Source organism: Amblyraja radiata, chromosome 34, assembly GCF_010909765.2.
Source record: "Amblyraja radiata isolate CabotCenter1 chromosome 34, sAmbRad1.1.pri, whole genome shotgun sequence".
Classification (NCBI taxonomy): domain Eukaryota; kingdom Metazoa; phylum Chordata; class Chondrichthyes; order Rajiformes; family Rajidae; genus Amblyraja; species Amblyraja radiata.
Window position 1 is genome coordinate 8,988,928 of NC_045989.1, and position 20,872 is coordinate 9,009,799.

At 45.0% G+C, this 20,872-nt stretch overlaps 1 protein-coding gene across 3 annotated transcripts in view; it reads right to left on the minus strand.

Annotated features, from left to right (window-relative positions):
* Positions 1-20,518, minus strand: part of LOC116991722 (kelch-like protein 25) — a 30,985-nt gene extending 10,467 nt beyond the window's left edge. For all 3 annotated transcript variants that reach the window (XM_033050608.1, XM_033050610.1, XM_033050607.1), the window contains exons 1-2: positions 20,381-20,518; positions 1,881-3,764 (exon numbers count right to left, since the gene is read on the minus strand). In XM_033050608.1, coding sequence (XP_032906499.1) covers positions 1,895-3,730 — 1,836 coding nt within the window. In that variant the 5' untranslated portion in view covers positions 3,731-3,764; positions 20,381-20,518 and the 3' untranslated portion in view covers positions 1,881-1,894. The remainder of the gene's footprint in view (positions 1-1,880; positions 3,765-20,380) is intronic.
* Positions 20,519-20,872: the final 354 nt, after the last annotated feature.

Genomic DNA, 20,872 nt, shown 5'->3' on the forward strand with positions numbered 1-20,872 from the left:
TCGGCCCTTCGAGCCAGCACCGCCTTTCATTGTGATCATGGCTGATCGTCCCCTATCAATAACCCGTGCCTGCCTTCTCCCCATATCCCTTGACTCCACTAGCCCCTAGAGCTCTATCTAACTCTCTCTTAAATGCATCCAGTGACTTGGCCTCCACTGCCCTCTGTGGCAGGGAATTCCATAAATTCACAACTCTCTGGGTGAAAAAGTTTTTTCTCACCTCGGTCCTAAATGACCTCCCCCTTATTCTAAGAAGTCTGGTGGTAGGTCTGAATGACTGGGGGATAGAGAATTTAAATAGCCAGAGATATTATTCTACTAATCCTTTGTCCATTCCCTCCACTGATCCTGTCTGAACCCGAGTTGCTGCAGCATTTGCTCAACATTTCAGCACCTGCAGTTTACAGTGTCATCAGGGGTGTTCCCCACTGATTGCCTGGCCCCCACTTCGCCCAAGACCCACCCTACCTGCTTCTCAATGTAAGTGTTCAACTAAACTACTAACTATCACGGTTGCCCTAAGGACTTTGTTTTTTTGATTTTTTTGCACTAATATTGTTTATTATTGAACTTTGTTTTATTACACTGTCTATGAAGTATTGTGTTTACAGGTCGGTTATGCTACTGCAAGTAAAGATTTCATTATACATAAAGGAAGTGCAGATGTTAGTTTGTCACTGCCAGATCCTGATGGTCACACACAGGACACAAAGATGAATCATAGTACTAGAGAAGGCGACTTTTTGCGAGCTGTCCCAGTAACTGCAATTATTCTGCCTTAATTGTTTTCATGCAGGGCATGACTTTTCTGGATAATACGCAAAACAAAGCTTTTGACTGCATCAGTCCATGACCAAACCGATGCAGATATGAACTTGAAGATGGGTCCCTACCTAAAAGTCACCTATCCACGTTCTGTTTGACCCACTATTTTGTGTCTTCAGATTGATAAGGTTGCTGGAGAAACCTATTACTGCTGGGGATGATTGTACATAAATTACACCAGGACCTTCAAAGATAAAGTTCAAACACATCTGCATAGTAGGGTGGTGTTTGGCATGATGCAAGTGACTATGTATGCTTAGTCCTTCTCGGTCGTAGAGTTTGCTGGTGTTGGAGAAGTTGAAGAGTTAGCCAAGGAAATACTTAATTTATAAGATTTTTAAAATCTATCCCCTGCACGGAGAACCCGACCTTTTCTCTGTCGGGTCTCCGTTGTCGTTGGGGCCTAGCACCGTGGAGCGGCCTCCAGTAGGAACGACCTGGGGCTCCAATCACGGAGCCGGCGGACCTACTCGCCATCTGCTGAGTTGGCCGAGTTCGGAGCGGGTGGAGCTGTGGTGGCGCTCAGCTGCGACCTGACCCTGGAGATTCGGAAGCTCCAACCGCAGGTCTGGTGGACAGTGACACCGGGAGCCCGCGGGTCCCTGCTGGGAGAACGCTTTTCGGGGCTTCCGCAATGGCGACTTCTCCCGCCCGAGTTGCGGGGTTGAAGAATACCTGGAGCGGGGCCTTACATCATCGCCCGGCGCGGCTTGGAATGGCTGCGGGACTTTGCTAGCGCCCGCCGGGGGCTCCAACACCAAGACCCGGAGCGCGGCCTTGCATCACCCGGCGCGGCGTTAATGGCCGCGGGACAATTACCATCGCCCACCGGGGGCTTTGACTCTGACTTCGGGAGGGGATTGGGAAGTGCAGGGGAGAGATAAATCTTTGCCTTCCATCACAGCGAGGAGGAGATGCGCTGTGATGGATGTTTGTGTAAATTGTGTTGTGTCTTGGTTCTTTCTTGTGTGTATGACTGCAGAAACATTTGGGGTTCAAATTACAAATAAATTGTATTGTATTAGATACAAATAATAATCACACTCCTGACCCACCTGGGCTTCTCCTCCTAGTCGGTGTCGAGCAGGTCGCGATGCTTCCAGGTGCTGACGAAGGCAGTGGGGATGAGGGAGTAGGGCACGGTGGTGATGCTGCTCCAGGTGTCCGAGGCTGGGTCGTAGCAGTCGAGGCTCTTGCAGCGCTGGGTGCCGAAGTAGCCGCCCACCACGTACAGCTTGTTGCCCGAGGCCACGGCGTGGCAGCTCATGCGTTTGGCTGACATGTCGCCCAGCCGGCTCCACTCGTTGGTGTCGCAGTCGAAGCGGTAGGCCGAGGCGGCCGTGAACTCCGTGTCGCCGCCCATGATGAAGATCTGGCTGCCCAGCACGGCAGCGGCCGCGGTGTAGCGCCAGGCCTGGGGGCAGGCGGCCGCCACGGCCCAGTGGTCGTCGTCGGGATCGTAGCGCTGGACGCTGGGGGCGCGCTCCCATTCCCGCTCGAGCCCCCGCCGCGGGCCCGCGCCCCCGATGACGTACAGGCGGCGGCGCGCGCTCACCACCGCCGCGTTGCTGACGCCGTCGAGCAGCGGCGCCGCCATGCGCCAGGAGTCGGCCCGCGGCTCGTAGCACTCGACGGACGGCGAGGCCGGGTGCCCGCCTCCCTCCCCCGTCGACACGGCCGACGTGTGGCCGCCCACCGCGTACAGCGAGCCCAGCAGCTCGGCCGAGCCGTGGCCGAAGCGCGCCAGCAGCATGGGTGCCGCCCGGGCCCAGCCGCCCGCCGCCGTGTCGAACACCCACACGTCACGTGAGACGCCGGTCTCCGAGCCCCGCCCCCCGCTGACGTACACCTTGGCCCCCAGCGCGCAGGCACTAAACTCCTTCCGCGGGCTGGGCAGCGCGGCCCTGGGCACGATGCGGCGGGCTCGACGCTCCAGCTCGTAGATCTTGTCGCACATGAAGGTGCGGCCACCCAGGATCAGCAGTGTGTGTCCGGCCCTGCGAGGCCGAGCGCAGGGACTGCAAGCCGCCGCCTCCTTGTGAGACGGCGACGTGGGCAGCAGCAGGCAGCGCCGGGCCTCGGCCACCAGCCGCAAGCTCCTCTCGTCCGCCGCCACCAGCCCGTCACGGGCCACGGCCCGCTCCAGGTAGCCGGAAGGCAGCAGGCCCAGCCGGACGTGACTCAGCAGGCGGGGCAGGCAGTGGCGGCGGGCGGCGGCGTCGTGTCGCACCCACCTCATGAGGGCGCGGTGAACCAGCCGCTCATCGTCCGCCTCCAGCTCGTCGCTGGCCAGCAGCTCGCCCAGCTTTGCCTCGGGCAGGCCGCAGAAGTCGTCGTCGTCGTCTCCGTCTCCGTCCAGCCCGCCTTCAGCGTACGTCTGGAAGTGGGCCAGACACATGCCCCAGGCCTGCTGGTAGAGCCGGCGGCACTGGTGCGCGTCCGCCAGCAGCATGAGGCGCAGGCAGTTGTCGGCGCCCAGGCTCCGCTCCAAGAAGTCGGCGGCCGCCTGGCGCACGTCGTGCAGCTGCAGCATGTCGCCGGCCTGCAGCAGCGACTCGGCGTTCTCGCCACTCAGTGCCAGCCGCGACGTGTACGCGTACTCCAGCAGCTGCTCCAGCGCCTCGGGCTGCACACTCTCACCGAAGTCCACCTCGCCCGCCCTGCTCTCCCGCAGCCCGCTGCTGAACATGGCCTCGAAGTAGCGGCTGCAGGCGGCCAGCACGGCCCGGTGGCACGGGAAGGAGCGGCTGCCCGCCCGCAGGGTCACGTCGGTGAAGAGGCTCTGTCTGCGCAGGTTGTCCAGCTGGCTGAGGACGCTCTCCGGGTGCGAGGCTTTTTGGAACAGCGACGTGTTGGTCGGGCCCTGGCTGCGGGACTTGCAGTTCTCATGCTCGCTCACCGACATGGTCGCACCTCACACAATGGCTCACAGGATCACACTGTAGGGCAAAAGACAAGGCTTTCAGATTTGGTTCCATTGGCTGCCCAGAAACATCCAGCATAATCTTACAAGATCAGAGTACAGAACACTTGCTAAAGAGTCGAGAAAGCAAAACTCAATTATTTGCGAGTAAACTGCTGGAGTTAGCGGATTAGGCAGCGCATGTGGATAACATGGATAGGGGACATTTCAGGTCAGGATCCTTCTTTAGACTCAGTTTGCATGAGGGCTCTCTCCAACTTCTACAGGTGCACAGTAGAGAGCATGCTGACCGGTTGCATCGTGGCTTGGTTCGGCAACTTGAGCACTCAGGAGCGGAAAATACCACAAAATGTAGTAAACACTGCCCAGTCCATCATCGGCTCTGACCTCCCTACCATCGAGGGGATCTATCACAGTCGCTGCCTCAAAAAGGCTGGCAGCATCATCAAGGACCCACACCATCCTGGCCACACACTCATCTCCCCGCTACCTTCAGGTAGAAGCTACAGGAGCCTGAAGACTGCAACAACCATGTTCAGGAATAGCTACTTCCCCACAGCCATCAGGTTATTAAACTCGGCTCGGACAAAACTCTGAACATTAATAGCCCATTATCTGTTTATTTGCACTTTAGCAGTTTATTTATTCATGTGTGTATATATTTATATAATGGAAATGGACACACTGATCTGTTCTGCATTCATGCCACTATGTTCTGTTGTGCTGAAGCAAAGCAAGACTTTCATTGTCCTATCAGGGACACATGACAATAAACTCTCTTGAATCTTGACCCACGCCTACTGTATTGCTCAAGATTTCTATGACTGCAGATCCTTGTGTCTTGTTTAGAATCACTTAAACAATTGACTAGGAATGTCCACTATCGATATAAATGCTTGGATTGGTTACCAAATTAACTAATCCAACCTGTTTTCAATTTTATTAGCACCTTATGCATCCTAGTATTGGAATCAAAAGTTAAATCACACTTTCATGGTCACAGGCAAAGCAACAGTGAAAAGCCACTTAACTCGTTTTAACACCTTTGTCAACACATGGAAAGAATATAGTGAAGATTGATAGACATATGTATTTGAATTGATTGAAAGATACAGCACGACTCTTGTGGATCCCTTTGATGGGGAGATCAGTACCCATGATGGATTGAGCAGTGTTCACTTTTTGTAACCTCCTTCGATCCTGGGCGATCGAGTTGTCGAACCAGGCCGTTATGCAAATGGTCAACGTGCTCTCTACTCTGCATCTGTTGTAGTTCTTTTTTTTTGTTTTGTTTATTTTATTAGAAGTTAATAGAGTACAAAACAATACAGTGGCACCTAATTTTAGGCGCCAACTATGTCATACCGTAATCCATTCTATGTACAACCTCTAGTTTTATGTTATGAGAAGGAAGTAAGCAAGACAAGAAAAAGAAAACAATAGAAAGGGGAAAAAGTGGAAAAATAGATGGTAGAGAGTAGAAAAACGTGAAGTGTGTATATAAAAAATAATTTAAAAAAAGAAAAAAAAAAGTGGAAAGTAGAAATAGAAGAGAAGGCCCCTTAAAAGAGAATTTTTCAAATCTATATTTGGAGATGTAGATCTATCCACGTCATGAACTGAAATCAGCAATCCTTACGCTGCATCACATGATTCCAAAAAGTCGATGAAAGGAGACCAACTCCTTAAGAATTGGTCATATTTATCTATTAGTCAGAGTCTCATTTCTTCAAGGCGTGCTATGTCCATCATATTCCTAATCCACATTTTAACAGTTGGTATGGTTGTATTTTTCCAAAATTTAAGTATCAATTTCTTTCCAATTATTAACCCATAATTAAAAAAAACATTTTGTTCTTTATTTAAATTGGTATCTTATCCTATTATTCCAAATATAATCCATTCCATTTTGGGTTCTATTCTTGACTTGACTACTCTGTTGTAGTTCAAGTGGGTATTTGTTGGCATACAGAAACTCCTCAATACTCTACAGAAGTCAAGGCATATGTCATGGTAACTGGCGTATTTAAATGTATCACGTGTTACTATGAGTCAGAAAGGTCAGAGGACACATGTTGCCGGGATGCAAAGGAATGGCGGAATAAAACAAACATTTATGTTCAGTGTCCTTGAAGTATGTTTATTATGTTCGGATCAAGGTGAAGATATGACATTGGCGACGAGGATGAACTAGTAATTGTTTAGTTCAGCTTTTGAAGCAGATAAGGCGTTTAATCGAAGCAGCTGAAATTAGAAGTTTGAATTCATTCGACCCGAGTGGCGAAGCGGGTGTTGTGAGTGGACGGCATGCTAGAGGAAATGGACTGTGTGCTGAAGGAGCAATGCTGGTGCAGCTCATACGATGGAGAGCATTGTTATTGTACACTGCTGGGGCTTAAGTTCAGGAGACTTTCAAAACACTCCCGGAGACAGGAGGCATAGCAGATTATGTGATGGCTGTTGCTGCTTTGAAGAAGCATTTGGTGCAAACAAATGCTACATCTCAATGACATGTATGTCGGCAGATGACAGCGAGAGGGGGAAGGCATTGCTCAGTTTGTCAAAAGATTGTGTCAAGTTTCTGAGGGCTGCAACTATGGAGCTGAGTTGGAGAATCAAATCAGGGATCATAGTTGGCTTGAGATGCAAGTTGTTGGAGAAAGGTGACATACTATAATTAGGGGAAGCACTGACAATCGCTGCTTCCTTTGAAGCCATGGAATCCCACTGTCAGACCATGAGATTGGATGGAGGAACACACGATAACAAGATGACATCTATTGACACTAGCAAGGGACATGGTAAGGATCATTAAAAAGCTGAAGATGATTGTGAGTGTTTTAGATTGGGAGTTTTGGACGTTTTGCCAAAGATTCATGCTGCCCTGCCAGGAGTCAAACGTGTAGAAAGTGCAGGGAAAAAATACAATTTTGCAAAGAAGTGTCGAGCCCCAGGCAAACAATAGAGAGATGGTAAAAAAAACAAATAGATTTGGAGGAAGAGACAGTACTATCAAAATGTATGCCTTGTTGATGAATATTCGAGTGAATGTAAACGTGACGAAACACGGATATATGCAGGATATGTTTTTGCTAACAATAATTAGCATGCAAAGGTGCCGGTGAGAATCGGAGGAGTAGAAGTAAACATTGTAGTAGTGATAGCAATGTTATTGATAGAGCACTGTGGGAAGATTTTTTTTTAATGCACGTCAAGGAAGTGCAAGAAGGAATTGTATCCTTATGCATCATCGAACCCACTCCAGGTGGTTGGATGTTTCAAGGCAGAGGTTCAAGCAGGTGATAAGCACACTATGGCTGAATTTGTAGTCATCAAGGAGAGAGAGATTGCTCAGGCGTTAGGTGTGCCACACATTGGGATAAGTGTGAACTCACTGAAGTCATATGCAGACTTAAAGGAGAGGTTCAAGCCAGTATTTGAAGGCATTGGAAAATTGGGATCGTCAATTCAAACTCAAGATAGACTCAAGTATTAAGCCAGTAGCACCACCAATGAGAAGAACTCCATTTGGATTAAGAGAAAAGGTTGAAGCTAAGATCCAAGAGCTCATTAAACAGGATAGTTTGGTAGTGGCCAGAACAAAGCATCAGAGAAGACCACCCAAGAGATACAAGGACTATTAGATACATTGACATGTGAAAATTATGTCTTATCGATGTAACAAATGCCATATCCTAAATGGTGTTGGAATGTTCCGTTTACAATATGGTGATGTGGATATCCATTTTATTTGATAATGGAGGGATGTCATGGTAACTGATGTTGTATTTAAATGTATCATGTGTCACCATGAGCCAGAATGGTCAGAGGACATATGTTGCCAAGATGTAAACTGTTCCTAAAACAAGCTGTGATGCATCCTGATAAAATGTTTTCTAGGTGCATCTGCAGAGGTTGGTGAGAGTTGTAGGGGACATTCCGAACTTCTTAACCCTTTTAAGGAAGTAGTGGCATTGGTGTGCTCCCTTGGTCGTTGCTTCAATATGGGGGGTCCAGGAGAAGTTACATTTACACCGTCAATGCAAACTGGAGTATGTGTACCACAATGGTGGTGTCCTCTGCGAATTTGAAAATTGAATTAGATTTGTACATGACTGTACAGTGGTGGGCATATGAGGAGTAAAGAAGGGGGCTGAGTATGCATACTTGCGGAGCGCCCGTGTTGAGGATTATCCACGCAGCCTGGGGGCACTCCCGTGCTGATGGCCATCAAGGAGAGAAGTGTTGCTGCCAATTCGTACAGACTGAGATCTGTCTACGTTTCGGCTTGAAACGTTGCCTATTTCCTTTGCTCCATAGATGCTGCCGCACCCGCTGAGTTTCTCCAGCAATCTTGTCTACCTTCGTACAGACTGAGATCTGGTGATAAGGAAGTCGAGGATCCAGTTGCAGTGGGATGCGCAGAGACTCAATTCTGTGAGTTGGTAACCAGCTTGGGGGGGGATGATGGTGGTGAACACCGAGCTATTGTCTGCGAACAACAGCCTGATGCATGTTTTATTGTCCAAGTGGTCCAGTGCAGAATGGACAGCCAGTGAGATCACATCCTCTGATGACCTGTTGTGCCGGTAGTCAAATTGTAGCAGGTCCAGGTCCTTGTTGAGAGGATATGTGCCACAACCAACTTCTCAAAGGACTTTATCACTACAGATGTAAAAGAAGGAACTGCAGATGCTGGAAAATCGAAGGTAGACAAAAATGCTGGAGAAACTCAGCGGGTGAGGCAGCATCTATGGAGCGAAGGAAATAGGCAACGTTTCGGGCCGAAACCCTTCTTCAGACTGATGTGAGGGTGGGTACAGATGTTAGTCCCACTGGTCGGAAGTCATTGAGGCACGTCAACTTACTCATCGGGTGCCGATATTATTGATACCCATTTAAAGCAGGTGGGAACCTCAAATCTCAGTAATGAGAAGTTGAGGTTGTCCACAAAAACTTGGACTGCATAGGTTTTAAGAACACGGTCCAGGTGCTTTTCAAGGGTTCACCCTCCTGAAAGGTCTTCTGGCATCAGCCTCTGTGATTGAGATTATTATACCATCAGAGGTGATAAATAGTTATAAAGGAAGGTAGGATTGGCCCACAAATCAAGATCCAAAATTAGGGCAAGGCCAATTTTGAAATCATTACGTGGATGCTTGCGCATGTCGACTGTATAAGACTACACCTAAAGAGACTTCTGGCATGTAGGAGGCTTTTAAAAGTACAATAGCAAGAGTTCAGGGACTGCATGTTACTGTTAAGGTGAAAGGCAAGGCTGACATGCTTGGGTAAACATGGTTGACGAGAGATTTTGAGTCTGGTCACAAATGAAGAAGGCATTCATCAGTTTTAGGCCCTTGGGACTAAGTGAATTGCTTGAGTATTGAGTGTAGAAGTACGTTTTTGAAGGGATATCAGAAGGTCGAAAAGGGGATGATTTGAATCTGTCATGGCCCTGCAGACATATCGCCATGTTGGATATTTATAACCAGGTACAGGACAAACTGTGCCATCTTTTCATTTTGTAGAAAATGTGCCCCAACGAATCAATAAAAATGTAATGATTCTTATAGAGTAAAATACCACCGTTTGCAGCAGCAATGTATAAAAGTGGATTATTTTATAGTTAATTTATTAAAACAAGAATATTATCTAGGACTCAAAAAATACATTGCACTTCATGTAATACTGCTGCCATTCATTGCTTGTACATGGTTCTTCAAGAAATTGGTAGGTCTTGAACTAGAGTTGTTTGTTTGATAATGATACCAATACAGTGGCTAGAAGAGCTGTGTCTCAACTCCAGCGACCTGGGTTCAATCCTGAACTCCGCTGCTGTCCATGTGGAGTTTGCACTTTCTTTCTGTGAATTCTTGAGTTTCCCACTGATGTTCTGGTTACACCTCAAAGATGTGCAGCAGGTTAACAGCAGGTTAATTGGCCTCAGTGTAGTTGGACGGGAGGGAGTTGAGAGGAATATTTCACAGGGAAAAATCACTTCTGTGAGTAGGTATAGATTCAATGAGCCTAAACAGACTTTTCTACGTTATGGAAGTATGAACGTGTGCAGTGAATCCAGGCAAACTCATCGCTAAAGAGCTGTGACAGATACAAGTTGTCATTTGAATAATATGTTTTAGCTTTGAGGCAATATTTCTGGCATGGGTTTATAGTCAGAGGGAGGTTTAAAGCCAATCTAAGGTGCAAGCTTTTCACACAAAAACTAGTTGGTACCTGGAATGAGTTGTCAGCGGAAGTGGTAGAGTGGGAACAAGAAGAACATTTAAGAGGCATCAGGACAGGTACTTGAATGAACAAGGCATAGAGAGACATGGAATTAATGCAGGCAAATGGGATTTATATAATAAGCATGAAAGCTAGCATCGATATGCTGGGCTGAAGAGATTTTCTAAGCTGTACAATTCCATGACTTTAGATCGCAGGTTTGGTTTATTTTTCCAGGCTGAGAATTTGCATAATCTTGATAAGTTCCAAATGTATTATTTTTTTGTTGGATACTCAACACCCAGATTGGGATCTCTCAAACATGGCTTCACCAGTGTCAAAGAACATCTTGCAAAGTTCGGAGCCTTAGCACATAAAATATCAAAAATAACTCAGCATCTAACAAAGTAAATATTTTGTTTAAAACTAAAGATAGAAATATTTTGTAAATGCTCATTTTATCTGTCACATAACAAGGTAAACAATATTTTTTTCGGTATTTAAGTACATAATCACTACCCAGCACTTTCTACCTGGAAACGCAGATGTCAGAACCTGGGTTTAATCGATGCAAAGGCATAGAGCCAGGATTTAATTATCTGAAGCATGCAGGATGAAGTACCGCTACTTAAGTTAGAAGTGGCAGAGGGATGTAGTCTAACAATGTTTATAATGACGAAACATGAAACATGAAGCAATGAAAGGAAGTAAAGAAGTTCTCCACTGTAAAAAAAAAAGATAGATATCAGTTGTAGGATGCACGGCTTCCACCTGTGGTTCTGCTTCACAGAGCAAGCAGGCAATCTTATCGTTCTCCAATTACAAAGTATGAAATATTTACAGTATATAAAGACTTCTAGGACATTGAATGACCGGAAGATAGGTAATTGATGCACACAGCTGTGTTGTGTCGGGATGGAACAGGTTTGATAACACACATTGAGCCAGATGGTACTGAACAATTCCATGGAGAACTGCCAGCTATCTGCAGCGTTTTGGTGAATTTAGTCCTGACTTCCACACCTTGCTCATTGCAATTGCCCATTGGAGTCCATGGATGGATCACAAAATATCATGATCTAAGAGACCAAATGTTCCTCACATCTGTCCCCGGGCTTTTTGCCAAAGATAGCCTGTGTATGTAATGCAATCCTAAAAGTGTAAAGGTCACCCATCTTGACTAGTTTATACAGACAAGCAATGCTTAAAGTGGGGAAGAAACTGCAATAGTTTTAATTTCCAGGAGTTAATGTGTTGTTTTTTTTGTCAACTGTAAACTAATAATGCAGATTGCCAGAAACTCTGACCTAAGCTTACACCCATAAAATCTGACAAATTTAAGGTCAACCAAAGGAATTCTTGTTTTGTTAATGACTCAGGAGAAAGCAAAGGACAATCTTGGCCATATTGGGAACTCTTGGTTGACCCCTCTGCTCAACTGATTTATTCCAGAATTGTGACTTCCTCACATTGAAGACTCGCTGACTATATTTTACTGGACTTTATCTTGCACTAAACGTTATTCCCTTTATCTTGTATCTATCTGTACACTGTGGACGGCTTGATTGTAATCATGTATAGTCTTTTCACTGACTGGATAACACACAAGAAAGCTTTTCACTGTACCTCAGTACACGTGGCAATAATAAAATAGACTCATGCACTGCATCCATTTCTTCTTTTCTTGCCTTGCAAATGTTTACAACTGCCACCCTACCTTCAGAACTATCATCAAGAATCCAGTCCAGACAAATGGTTAAGTATTTGGTCCAGTACCAGCTTGTTACTAAAGTGATAGGAGGTAGCGTGTCAAGTTAAAACACCAGTAAAGGCACAATTTTTTTCATTCGTGCTACTGCCACAGAAATAGTAAATACAGGGAAGGTTTATGACAATAGATCTATGGTATAATCAAAACAAGTCAAATCAGCAGTAACTATTTATTTACCAGCTCTGGAATCTTACAGACATTTATGGCATAGAAAGCTGGTGTACTGGCACTGAGGAATTCCTGTGCAAAAATTGTAATTAAGGTTATTCCACATCAATTCTTGTTTAGCAGGAACGGGAGATGCTGGTTTATACCAAAGATAGACAAAATGCTGGAGAAACTCAGTGGGTCAGGCAGTACCTCTGGAGAAAAGGACTAGCTGACATTTTAGGTCTTAAGAAAGGTTTCCGAAACGAAACGACGCCCATTTCTTTTCTCCAGAGATGCTGCCTGACCCGTTGAGTTACTCCAGTATTTTGGGTCGATCTATAGTAAGATTTGACGGGATAGTATGCAAACAGCTTTCCACTGAATCTAGTTACACGTGACAATAATAAACCGAAACTAATAAATATAAAGAGTTATCAAGTGCAAGCTCTGACATAAATGTATTACTATTAAACTGATGGATCAGAATAGAAATTCTACCCGAGTGAGTTAAAAGTTGAGTGAAGAAGGTTTGCGACTCGAAATGTCGCCTCTCCAAGTTCAGGGATGGTTCTCTGGATGCTTTCAAGAGAGAGCTGGACAGAGCTCTTAAAGGTAGCGGAGTCAAGGGATATGGGGAGAAGGCAGAAACGCAGTACTGATTGTGGATGATCAGCCATGATCACATTGAATGGCGGTGCTGGCTCAAAGGGCCGAATGGCCTACTGGTGCACCTATTGTCTATTGTCTTCCGTCTTCCCTCAGAAGAACAAGGTACCAATGCAAGAAAGAATTGCAGATGCTGGTTTAAATCGAAGGTAGACACAAAATGCTGGAGTAACTCAACGGGACAGGTGGCATCTCCCGCTGCCTGTCCCACTGAGTTACTCCAGCATTTTGTGTCTGCCAATCAATGATGTTTGGGTTAGTGTGACTGAACTCAATATCTTGTCCTCGCCTATACCTGTGTTCACACAGAATAGCCTTCAGCAACAAAGTGTGTCCAAGTGTATCGAGAACTAGAGTATATAGGTTCAAGGTGAAAGAGGAAAGATGTAATAGGAACCTGAGGGCCAACCTCAGGTTGGCACTGAGGGGGGAATGAGCTTTCAGACAACGTTGTGGCAGGTATTATAACAATATTTAAAAGACATTTGCACTAGTAAGATTTAGAGGGCCAAACGAAAGGGACTAGCTGAGATGGACGTATTAGTCAACATAGACATGTAGGCCTTGGCTCCTGCTTCCATGATGTATGTCTCTGATAAAGCAAGCCTGAGATGCCATATGACATTGCCCTCCTAACTTTTGTCAATCCTGTTCTCATACTTCTTCATTCACTATCCAATCACGAGTACCTAACCTGGTAACAATTTATCTTTCAACCACCAGTCTAAAATTGGTTTCTGCCCTAGGACAATTTTTCACACTCTCTGTTCTAAACCCTTCACTTATAATGGCGGCACATTCTTGACCTAAGATTATTAGTCTGTTATGATCAACCATCCTGTATTAATATGTAAAATGCTCTTTGCAAGAATTAAAGATACAACATAAGAGAACTTTTGAATCAGCCATGCAAGTACTACAAAGATAATGGAAAATATTGTCAAAACTTATGTTTAGTAAATTGACCATTAGTGCACAGATCATCAAAAGGTGATATCCGGGATGTTTCTGTGCCATTTGATTAATTCATATTGACATTATTCATTGATAGGCTCACATGGAGAAGACTTATTTTAAATTGTTCCAGCAGTAAACATTCATGCTCAGAGCCACAGAACATTGTACAGTGCTGGATATAGGCCAGTCAAAGAGTTGGCCTCGGGCTATGACTACACTTAGTGAAACATACTACTGGGGTAAAGCTCATTGGAAGTGACCCATTTTATCAAGACAAAGCTCCTTTGTGTTTGCAACCTCTTTAGTTGGAAACATTACCAAGTTACTGGAGAGTAAATGTACCCTCTGTACCTATTCCAATGCAGCATCGATAACCATTAACGTAATGCGAGATGCTTGCTGCAGGGAACTGACCCAATGTGCACCATAAATTCACCCTACACATTAGTTCAGTTGTGGCATCCTTAATCAGATGAATGAGCCAGAAAACAACTTGCATTTATATTGTGTAGGAAGGAACTTCAGATGCTGACTTATACCGGAGATAGACACAAATTGCTGGAGCAACTCAGCGGGTCAGGCAGCATCTCTAGAGTAATGGAACAGGTAACATTTTGGGTCATAATCCTGCTTCTGACTATGTCGGAGGGGGGGGGGGAACAGGAGGTAGGAAAAGGCCAGAACAAATCAGGACTGGCAGCAGAACACAAGAAGGGTGGAACCCATAATTGGCTTCTTGATGACAAAGGGAGACAGGGATGCAAACAGTGGAACTGGTAGGACGACTAATGTGTGTGTATGGGGGGGAGGGGGGTCACGAGAGGGAATGCAGGAGTTATTTGAAATGAGCGAAATCAATGTTCATAACTCTGGGTCGGAAGCTGACCCTTTCACATAGTAAAATGAACCAAGCTATTTCACAAAACCATGAAGAAGGGTTTCTGCCCGAAACGTTGCCTATTTCCTTCGCTCCATAGATGCTGCCTCACCCGCTGAGTTTGTCCAGCACTTTTGTCTAACCTCACAAAACCATAAATATGCGGTATGAAACACATAACCAAATAAAATGCTTACAGGGAGAAGGCTTTCCCTTTTAGTTAGTCAATGAGCTGAGTTTTGAAGAACGACTTTAATGGGGAAGAGTTATAGTGAGGTTGAGGGAAAGAATTCCTGAGCTCTGGATATGGCCTGTATCCAAACTGGTTTGCAATTAAAATCAGAGAGTGTCAAGGTTGGGGGGTGCAGAATGATGCAGAGTTTACCACATTCAATCTAGCACCTATGCTGAATTCACCAAACCCAGTAAGATAATTGAAGGGTGGAGAAACACCTCTTTTTTTAGATTCCTACACCGATTTCTATTTTGCCATGATTTCCTCAAGTAAATATTGGGCATGAGCTGATTTAATCAAAAGAAAAGTTCCGATAAAGCTTACTGATCAGGGAATATGCATTTGAGATTGGCACTCAAGTATGCTCAAATCATATATCATTGTGAATCTAAGTTTAAAAAAAAGTATACAAAACTCTTAAGAGGGGATGTTGAAGATTTTTTTGCTGTCAACTTAAAATCTTGTCTCCCGACTTCCCCCTACAGAGACATGCCTGCTCAGGAATTTGAAGTTGTCGATTCTCCACCACCGACCCAACGTTTGTGGATCCTCAGCCTTTATTGACTGAAGTCAACATTCACCTCCTTGGTCTTGCTGACATTGCAAGGTTGTTGTTCTGGCACCATTCAATCAGACGATCGATCGATCGATCTCATTCCTATACTCTGACTCATTACCCGTAACTCATCCAACAATGGTGGCGTCGTCAACAAATTTAAAGATGGAGGTGGAACTGTGCCCGGCTACACTATCATGGGTATAGAGTGAGTGGAGCAGCGGGCTGAGCACACATCCTTGAGGTGCTCCAATGCTGATGGTTATGAATGAAGAGGTGTTGTTGCCAATTTGTTCTGATTGTGGTCTGTTGATGAGGAAGTCGAGGATCTAGTTGCAAAGGAAGTGCGGAGACCCAGTTCCCTGCACGGTCATAGGTATAGAGTGAGTAGCACTGTGACTCGGAGTGAATTCACCTGCTTCCACTTCAGTGTCATTAGCTAAATGTCACTAACATTTAACACCTGTTTCTACTCAGAGCATAATCACGCAAATTCTTTATTATACATTAATATTAACCCTGGCTTTAGTAAGTGGAGAGAGATCCTAACTTGCTTAATCATAACACATAGAGAACATTGTTGGTTCAAGAACTGCACCAGTACTTTGGGCACAAAACTAGCTGATACTCCATTGCAGGACTGAGAAATGCTGCAAAATCAAGGGAGCAGCCCATCCGATGAGAGGGGCATAAAGGAGGTGAGTTAAAATGAGATGCATTCAATCCCAGCTGCATCTGCCCTCTCAGTAGACTGTAAAATATGCCAGGGCACTGTTCTGAAGGAGCAGTGGAGATCTTTCTGGTGCCTAGGCCAACACATATGATTCCTACACAACATTACAACGGGGTGGAAGATTGCAACCTTTACGTGGTCTGCCCTATTTCGACTAATGCAATCAACTCGACGTGCACAAACGGAAGATCAAATAGAACAAGTTGTCCAACAACTTTAGGCTGTGGATGCCACACGAAAGAAGACAACATTACAACAATAGATGTTCTGGTCACTGTCATTGTCACTATGCTGTCCACAAAATGGACACCGTCTCATACAATATTTGGCGACAATTACTACCTATCAAAAATTAGTTAACTGCCACCAACGCATTTCCCAATCACTTGAAATGCACAATAATGGTGCAAGATTTTGTTTCAGTGCTGAGATCTTGAAGTTCTTGTTTGAATCATATAACAAAAGGAAGGCTAAGATGAATTGAATAGTCTCCAAATGGGTCTTTGTAATCCATATAATATAGCTCTGGCAACCAACAGCTCTGGCAGGCTATCAGTGTTCCTATTTATTAAGAAGGGTGCAGTTCACCTAGATGTGTGATACAACAGATATGATAAGTGGGCACTGCCATCTTCCCATCATGGGGAGGTCGAACAGTTGAGAAGAGGCTGATGGTATTGCGGTATGAGTTTGTTTCATGCACAAGTACTGTATTGGATAAGTTGCGCTCCCAACCTGTTCATAGTTTGCTCTCATTTCCACTATTTCACTCTCCATGTGCACTGCTGACATTCATAGCTCCCTAACCTTGCAAAAAAGAGCAATATTTTTGAGCGGCACAGCAGATGGAGTTGCTGCCTGGAGACCCGGCTTCACTCCTGACCCCTGGGTACTGTCTGTGTGAAGTTTACAGATGTGACCACATGGGCTTCCTTCGGATGCTCCGGTTTCCTCCCACATCTCAAAGGCGTGCAGGTGTGTAGGTTAATTGCCCCTGGCCTGTAGGAAGTGGATAAGAAAGTGGGATGACATAGAACTAGTGTGAACCAGTGATCGATGGTCGGTGTAGACTCGGTAGGCCAAAGGGCCTGTTCCCATGCTGTATCTCTAGACTAAATTGATTTTGTGGTGGGGTGTGGTGGAAGGTGAAGTAATAAAATGAAAACATGATCCCTGTGTGATTGAAGTCACACTTCAGAGTTAAGTTGTGCAATGTGGGCCAGATGGAGATAGCCAAGAGATATATAATGTGATGCTGCTTCTCTTGATATGTTGCCTCTATGTTCTTCCAGGATAGTTTTACCAGTCTGCAGCAGGCAGCTTGCCTTTGATTTCAGTCACAGAGGTCTCGCTTATATAAAAAAAGCAAGAAAAATGGATTCACAGTTATGGTGTCTAAAAAAATAATCAGACCGCACGGAACCTTCTTAACGTGATCTCTAAACCTCCACTATGGAGGATAGGGAAAAGTTACTTGACCAACATAGAGAAGATTGGTGTACGATCAAAGGATGCAGTTGAATCCCACTACAACAAGCGGAGGTCTTTTACATTTAATTAATCAAATAAATCTGGATTTAGAGTCTAGTCATAATAAATCTACTGGATTGTTTGCTGAAACAAAAGATGGTTCCCGACTGAAAAAAATCACCCATCCATTCCCTTCACAGATGCTACCTGAGCTGCTGAGTTCCTCCAGCTGTATTTTTCCCCTCAAGATTTTAGCATCTGCAGTTCCTTGTGTCTACATTTCCTTAAACGTCTTTCAAGAAAGGAGACCTGCCCTCCTTTACAAGTCTCACCAAGTGCCTTCAGGTCCGGAAATGTGATTAACTTTGAACTAAATTTCAGTTTAATCTACACGAAATTGTCTGGCAAGCCACTCAATTCGAGGCCAATTAGTGGCGGAGACCCAGTGCTAGTGTGTTGCTGAGGTTCACATCTCTTGAACAATTGAACAGCGCAAATGTTTACAATCCCTCAGTGGCTCATGGCTTAACATCTTTTCCAGGGATATTAAGACAAACAATGAAGGTGTGTAGGAAGGAATTGCAGATGCTGGTGTACACCGAAGATAGATGCAAAAAGCTGGAGTAACTCAGTGGATCAGGTATCATCTCTGGAGAAAAGGAATAGGTGATGTTTTGGGTCGAGACCCTTTTTCAGACTGAGAGTCAGGGGAGAGGGAAATTAGTGATATGAAGGTACGAAAAACAAATGAATGAAAGCTCTGATGTTCCCAGATGTTCAAACACATCTGCAGCTTGCTATTGTGGAAATGTTCCTGAAGGGAACAGCTCCACAAAACCATAATGGAATCAATTCCTTGTTTCTACAAGCTGGAATGCTACATACAGTTCTTGTTCCAACACTTTGTTTAAGAAGCAACTGCAGATGCTGGAAAATCGAAGGTAGACAAAAGTGCTGGAGAAACTCTATGGAGCGAAGGAAATAGGCAACGTTTCGGGCCGAAACCTTTCTTCAAACCCTTCTTCAAGGTTTTCGGCCCAAAACGTTGCCTATTTCCTTCGCTCCATAGATGCTGCTGCACCCGCTGAGTTTCTCCAGCACTTTTGTCTATCTTATTACAACACTACTGGAAGAATATTATTTCACTAGAGAGGGGTTAGAAGATCTACATGTTGCAAATTGGAGAAAACAGGTTATGAGGAAAGAATGCATTGCTGAGATTGTTTCCTTTAGAACAAAGGAGAAGGACAGAGATTTAAATCATGTATATAAAACTGAGAGCCAAGACGGTCTGCAGAGGGAGATCCTATTTTCCATAACAGTAAGGTAAAGAACTTTGAATAAATAGGGTTAGGGTGATTGGTAAATTGTGATGAGCTGAGAGGAAAATCTTTCATTTAAAGCAGCACAGCTGGTCGAGGTACTGCCTCAAGCGCCAGAGACCCAGGTTCGATCCTGACCTCGGGCGCTGCCAGTTGGCTTTCCTCCGGGTGCTCCAGTTTTTTCCCACATCCCAAAGACGTGCGGGTTTGTAAGTTAGTTGGCCTTTGTAAATCCCCCCCTAGTGTGTAGGGTTAGGATAATAAAGTGGGATAACATTGATGAAGTGTCGACTGGTGATCAGCATGGACTCGGTGGGCCGAAGGGCCTGTTCCCATGCTGTATCTTTCAATCTGGACTTCAGAGTAGGAGGTGTATGAAAGGTGGTGGAGATGGAAACCACATCACATTTAAAAACATCTATGCAAGGACTAGGCGCTTTCTGTGCTATAAATTCCTTTGATCCTTAATCATTAACTGGTTGTTTGTAGTTTATGGGTTCTCGTTGTTTAAAAAGTAACAAATAAATTAACTGTCACGTTAAGGCATAATAGGAATCGTTTTTTTTACTGAAGCCAAAGCAATCAGTGGTGTTTCCTCTATCATTGTTACTTTTTTGCTTATCTTTCATTCATTGTTCTTTATCTCTCTACATCGTCGTCTATATCCCTCGTTTCCATTTCCCCTGACTAGTCTGAAGAAGGGTCTCGACCCGAAATGTCACCCATTCCTTCTCTCCGGAGATGCTGCGTGTCCCACTGAGTTACTCCAGCTTTTTGCGGCGATAATCAGTGGTGAATATGTTCTATCTCAACGGGGCACAGTGGTTAGGTTTTACGGTAAAGGATGAAAATACTGCCTCGGAAAAGTTCAAGTTCAAGTGAGTTTATTGTCATGTATCCCTGATAGGACAATGGAATTCTTGCTTTGCTTCAGCACACAGAACATAGTAGGTATTTACTACAAAACAGATCAGTGTGTCCATATACCATTATATAAATATATACACACGTGAATAAATAAACGGATGTATTCTGAAGACGCTTATAGACTCTTCTTTCCCGCACCTCAGTCAAGCGCCGCCTTCTTCGAGTTTTACCGGTGTATTTCAGCAATGAATGACAGTCCTACAATCACACATAGACCCAGAGCTGGGTGATAGCATTTCCCGCATCCGTTTTCTACCCTGAGATACTGAGCCGAGCCGTGAAAACTGCACTCTTTGGGGAGGGAAAGAATTCCACGAGTGTGGATTATATGGGACCACGGTTGTATAACAAACCACCGTCTTTATGACGATTCAGTCCTTACTCTTCTTAAAACGCACCCGCTTTCCTCCAGTGACCATATCAATGCATTGAATGCAAAAATCGATTAAAATAATGCACATTACCAAAGAGTGCCACACACCAGCAAAACCCCAAGAGCCAAACACTAAATGATTCGCATAAAAACACCGAGATGAATTGTTTTGCATTGTCCCCCAAACTCCCACAGATGGACCGGGGATAATATGCCTCCCTGGTCCAGTAGATAAATCAGATAATGTACCTGAAATTACTGTCTGAAAGTGAGCAAAACAGTCCCCAGCCGGGAAAAAAAATCATTTTGCAATGAACTTGGTCGCATCGTTCTTAAATGCTCTTTTGGCTTTTAAGCTGCTACTTACGTTTTGGCGAAATTGACATATTCCGCAAGTGCTGAGCTGAGACTTGAATTCCCCACCGAGCGAATTTTACAGTGGATACAATTCGGGGCCCTCCTGAAACTGTCAGTGGGGCGTGCTCCATGCTGTCAACAAAGGACAACCAAGAGGAGGCGCCTTTCAATTCCGATTGATTGCAGGAAAGACCAATCGTCGCAGTCAGTGCAATGACTGCCAGAAGGAGATGTGGTCCAATGACGGATGAAGCAGGCGGACATTTGGTGGCTTTGAGAAAAACACACCCATTTGCCAAGTTTAAGTGTAGGAAGGAACTACAGATGCTGGTTTACACCCAAGATAGACACAAAAAGCCGGAGTAACTCAGTGGGACGGGCAGCATCTCAAGAGAGTAGGAATGGGAGATACTTCGGGTCGAGACCCTTCTTCTGACTATGTCACCCATTCCTTTTCTGTGTTTCTTCAGCATTTTTTGTCTACGTCTAGTTTAAATGTTGG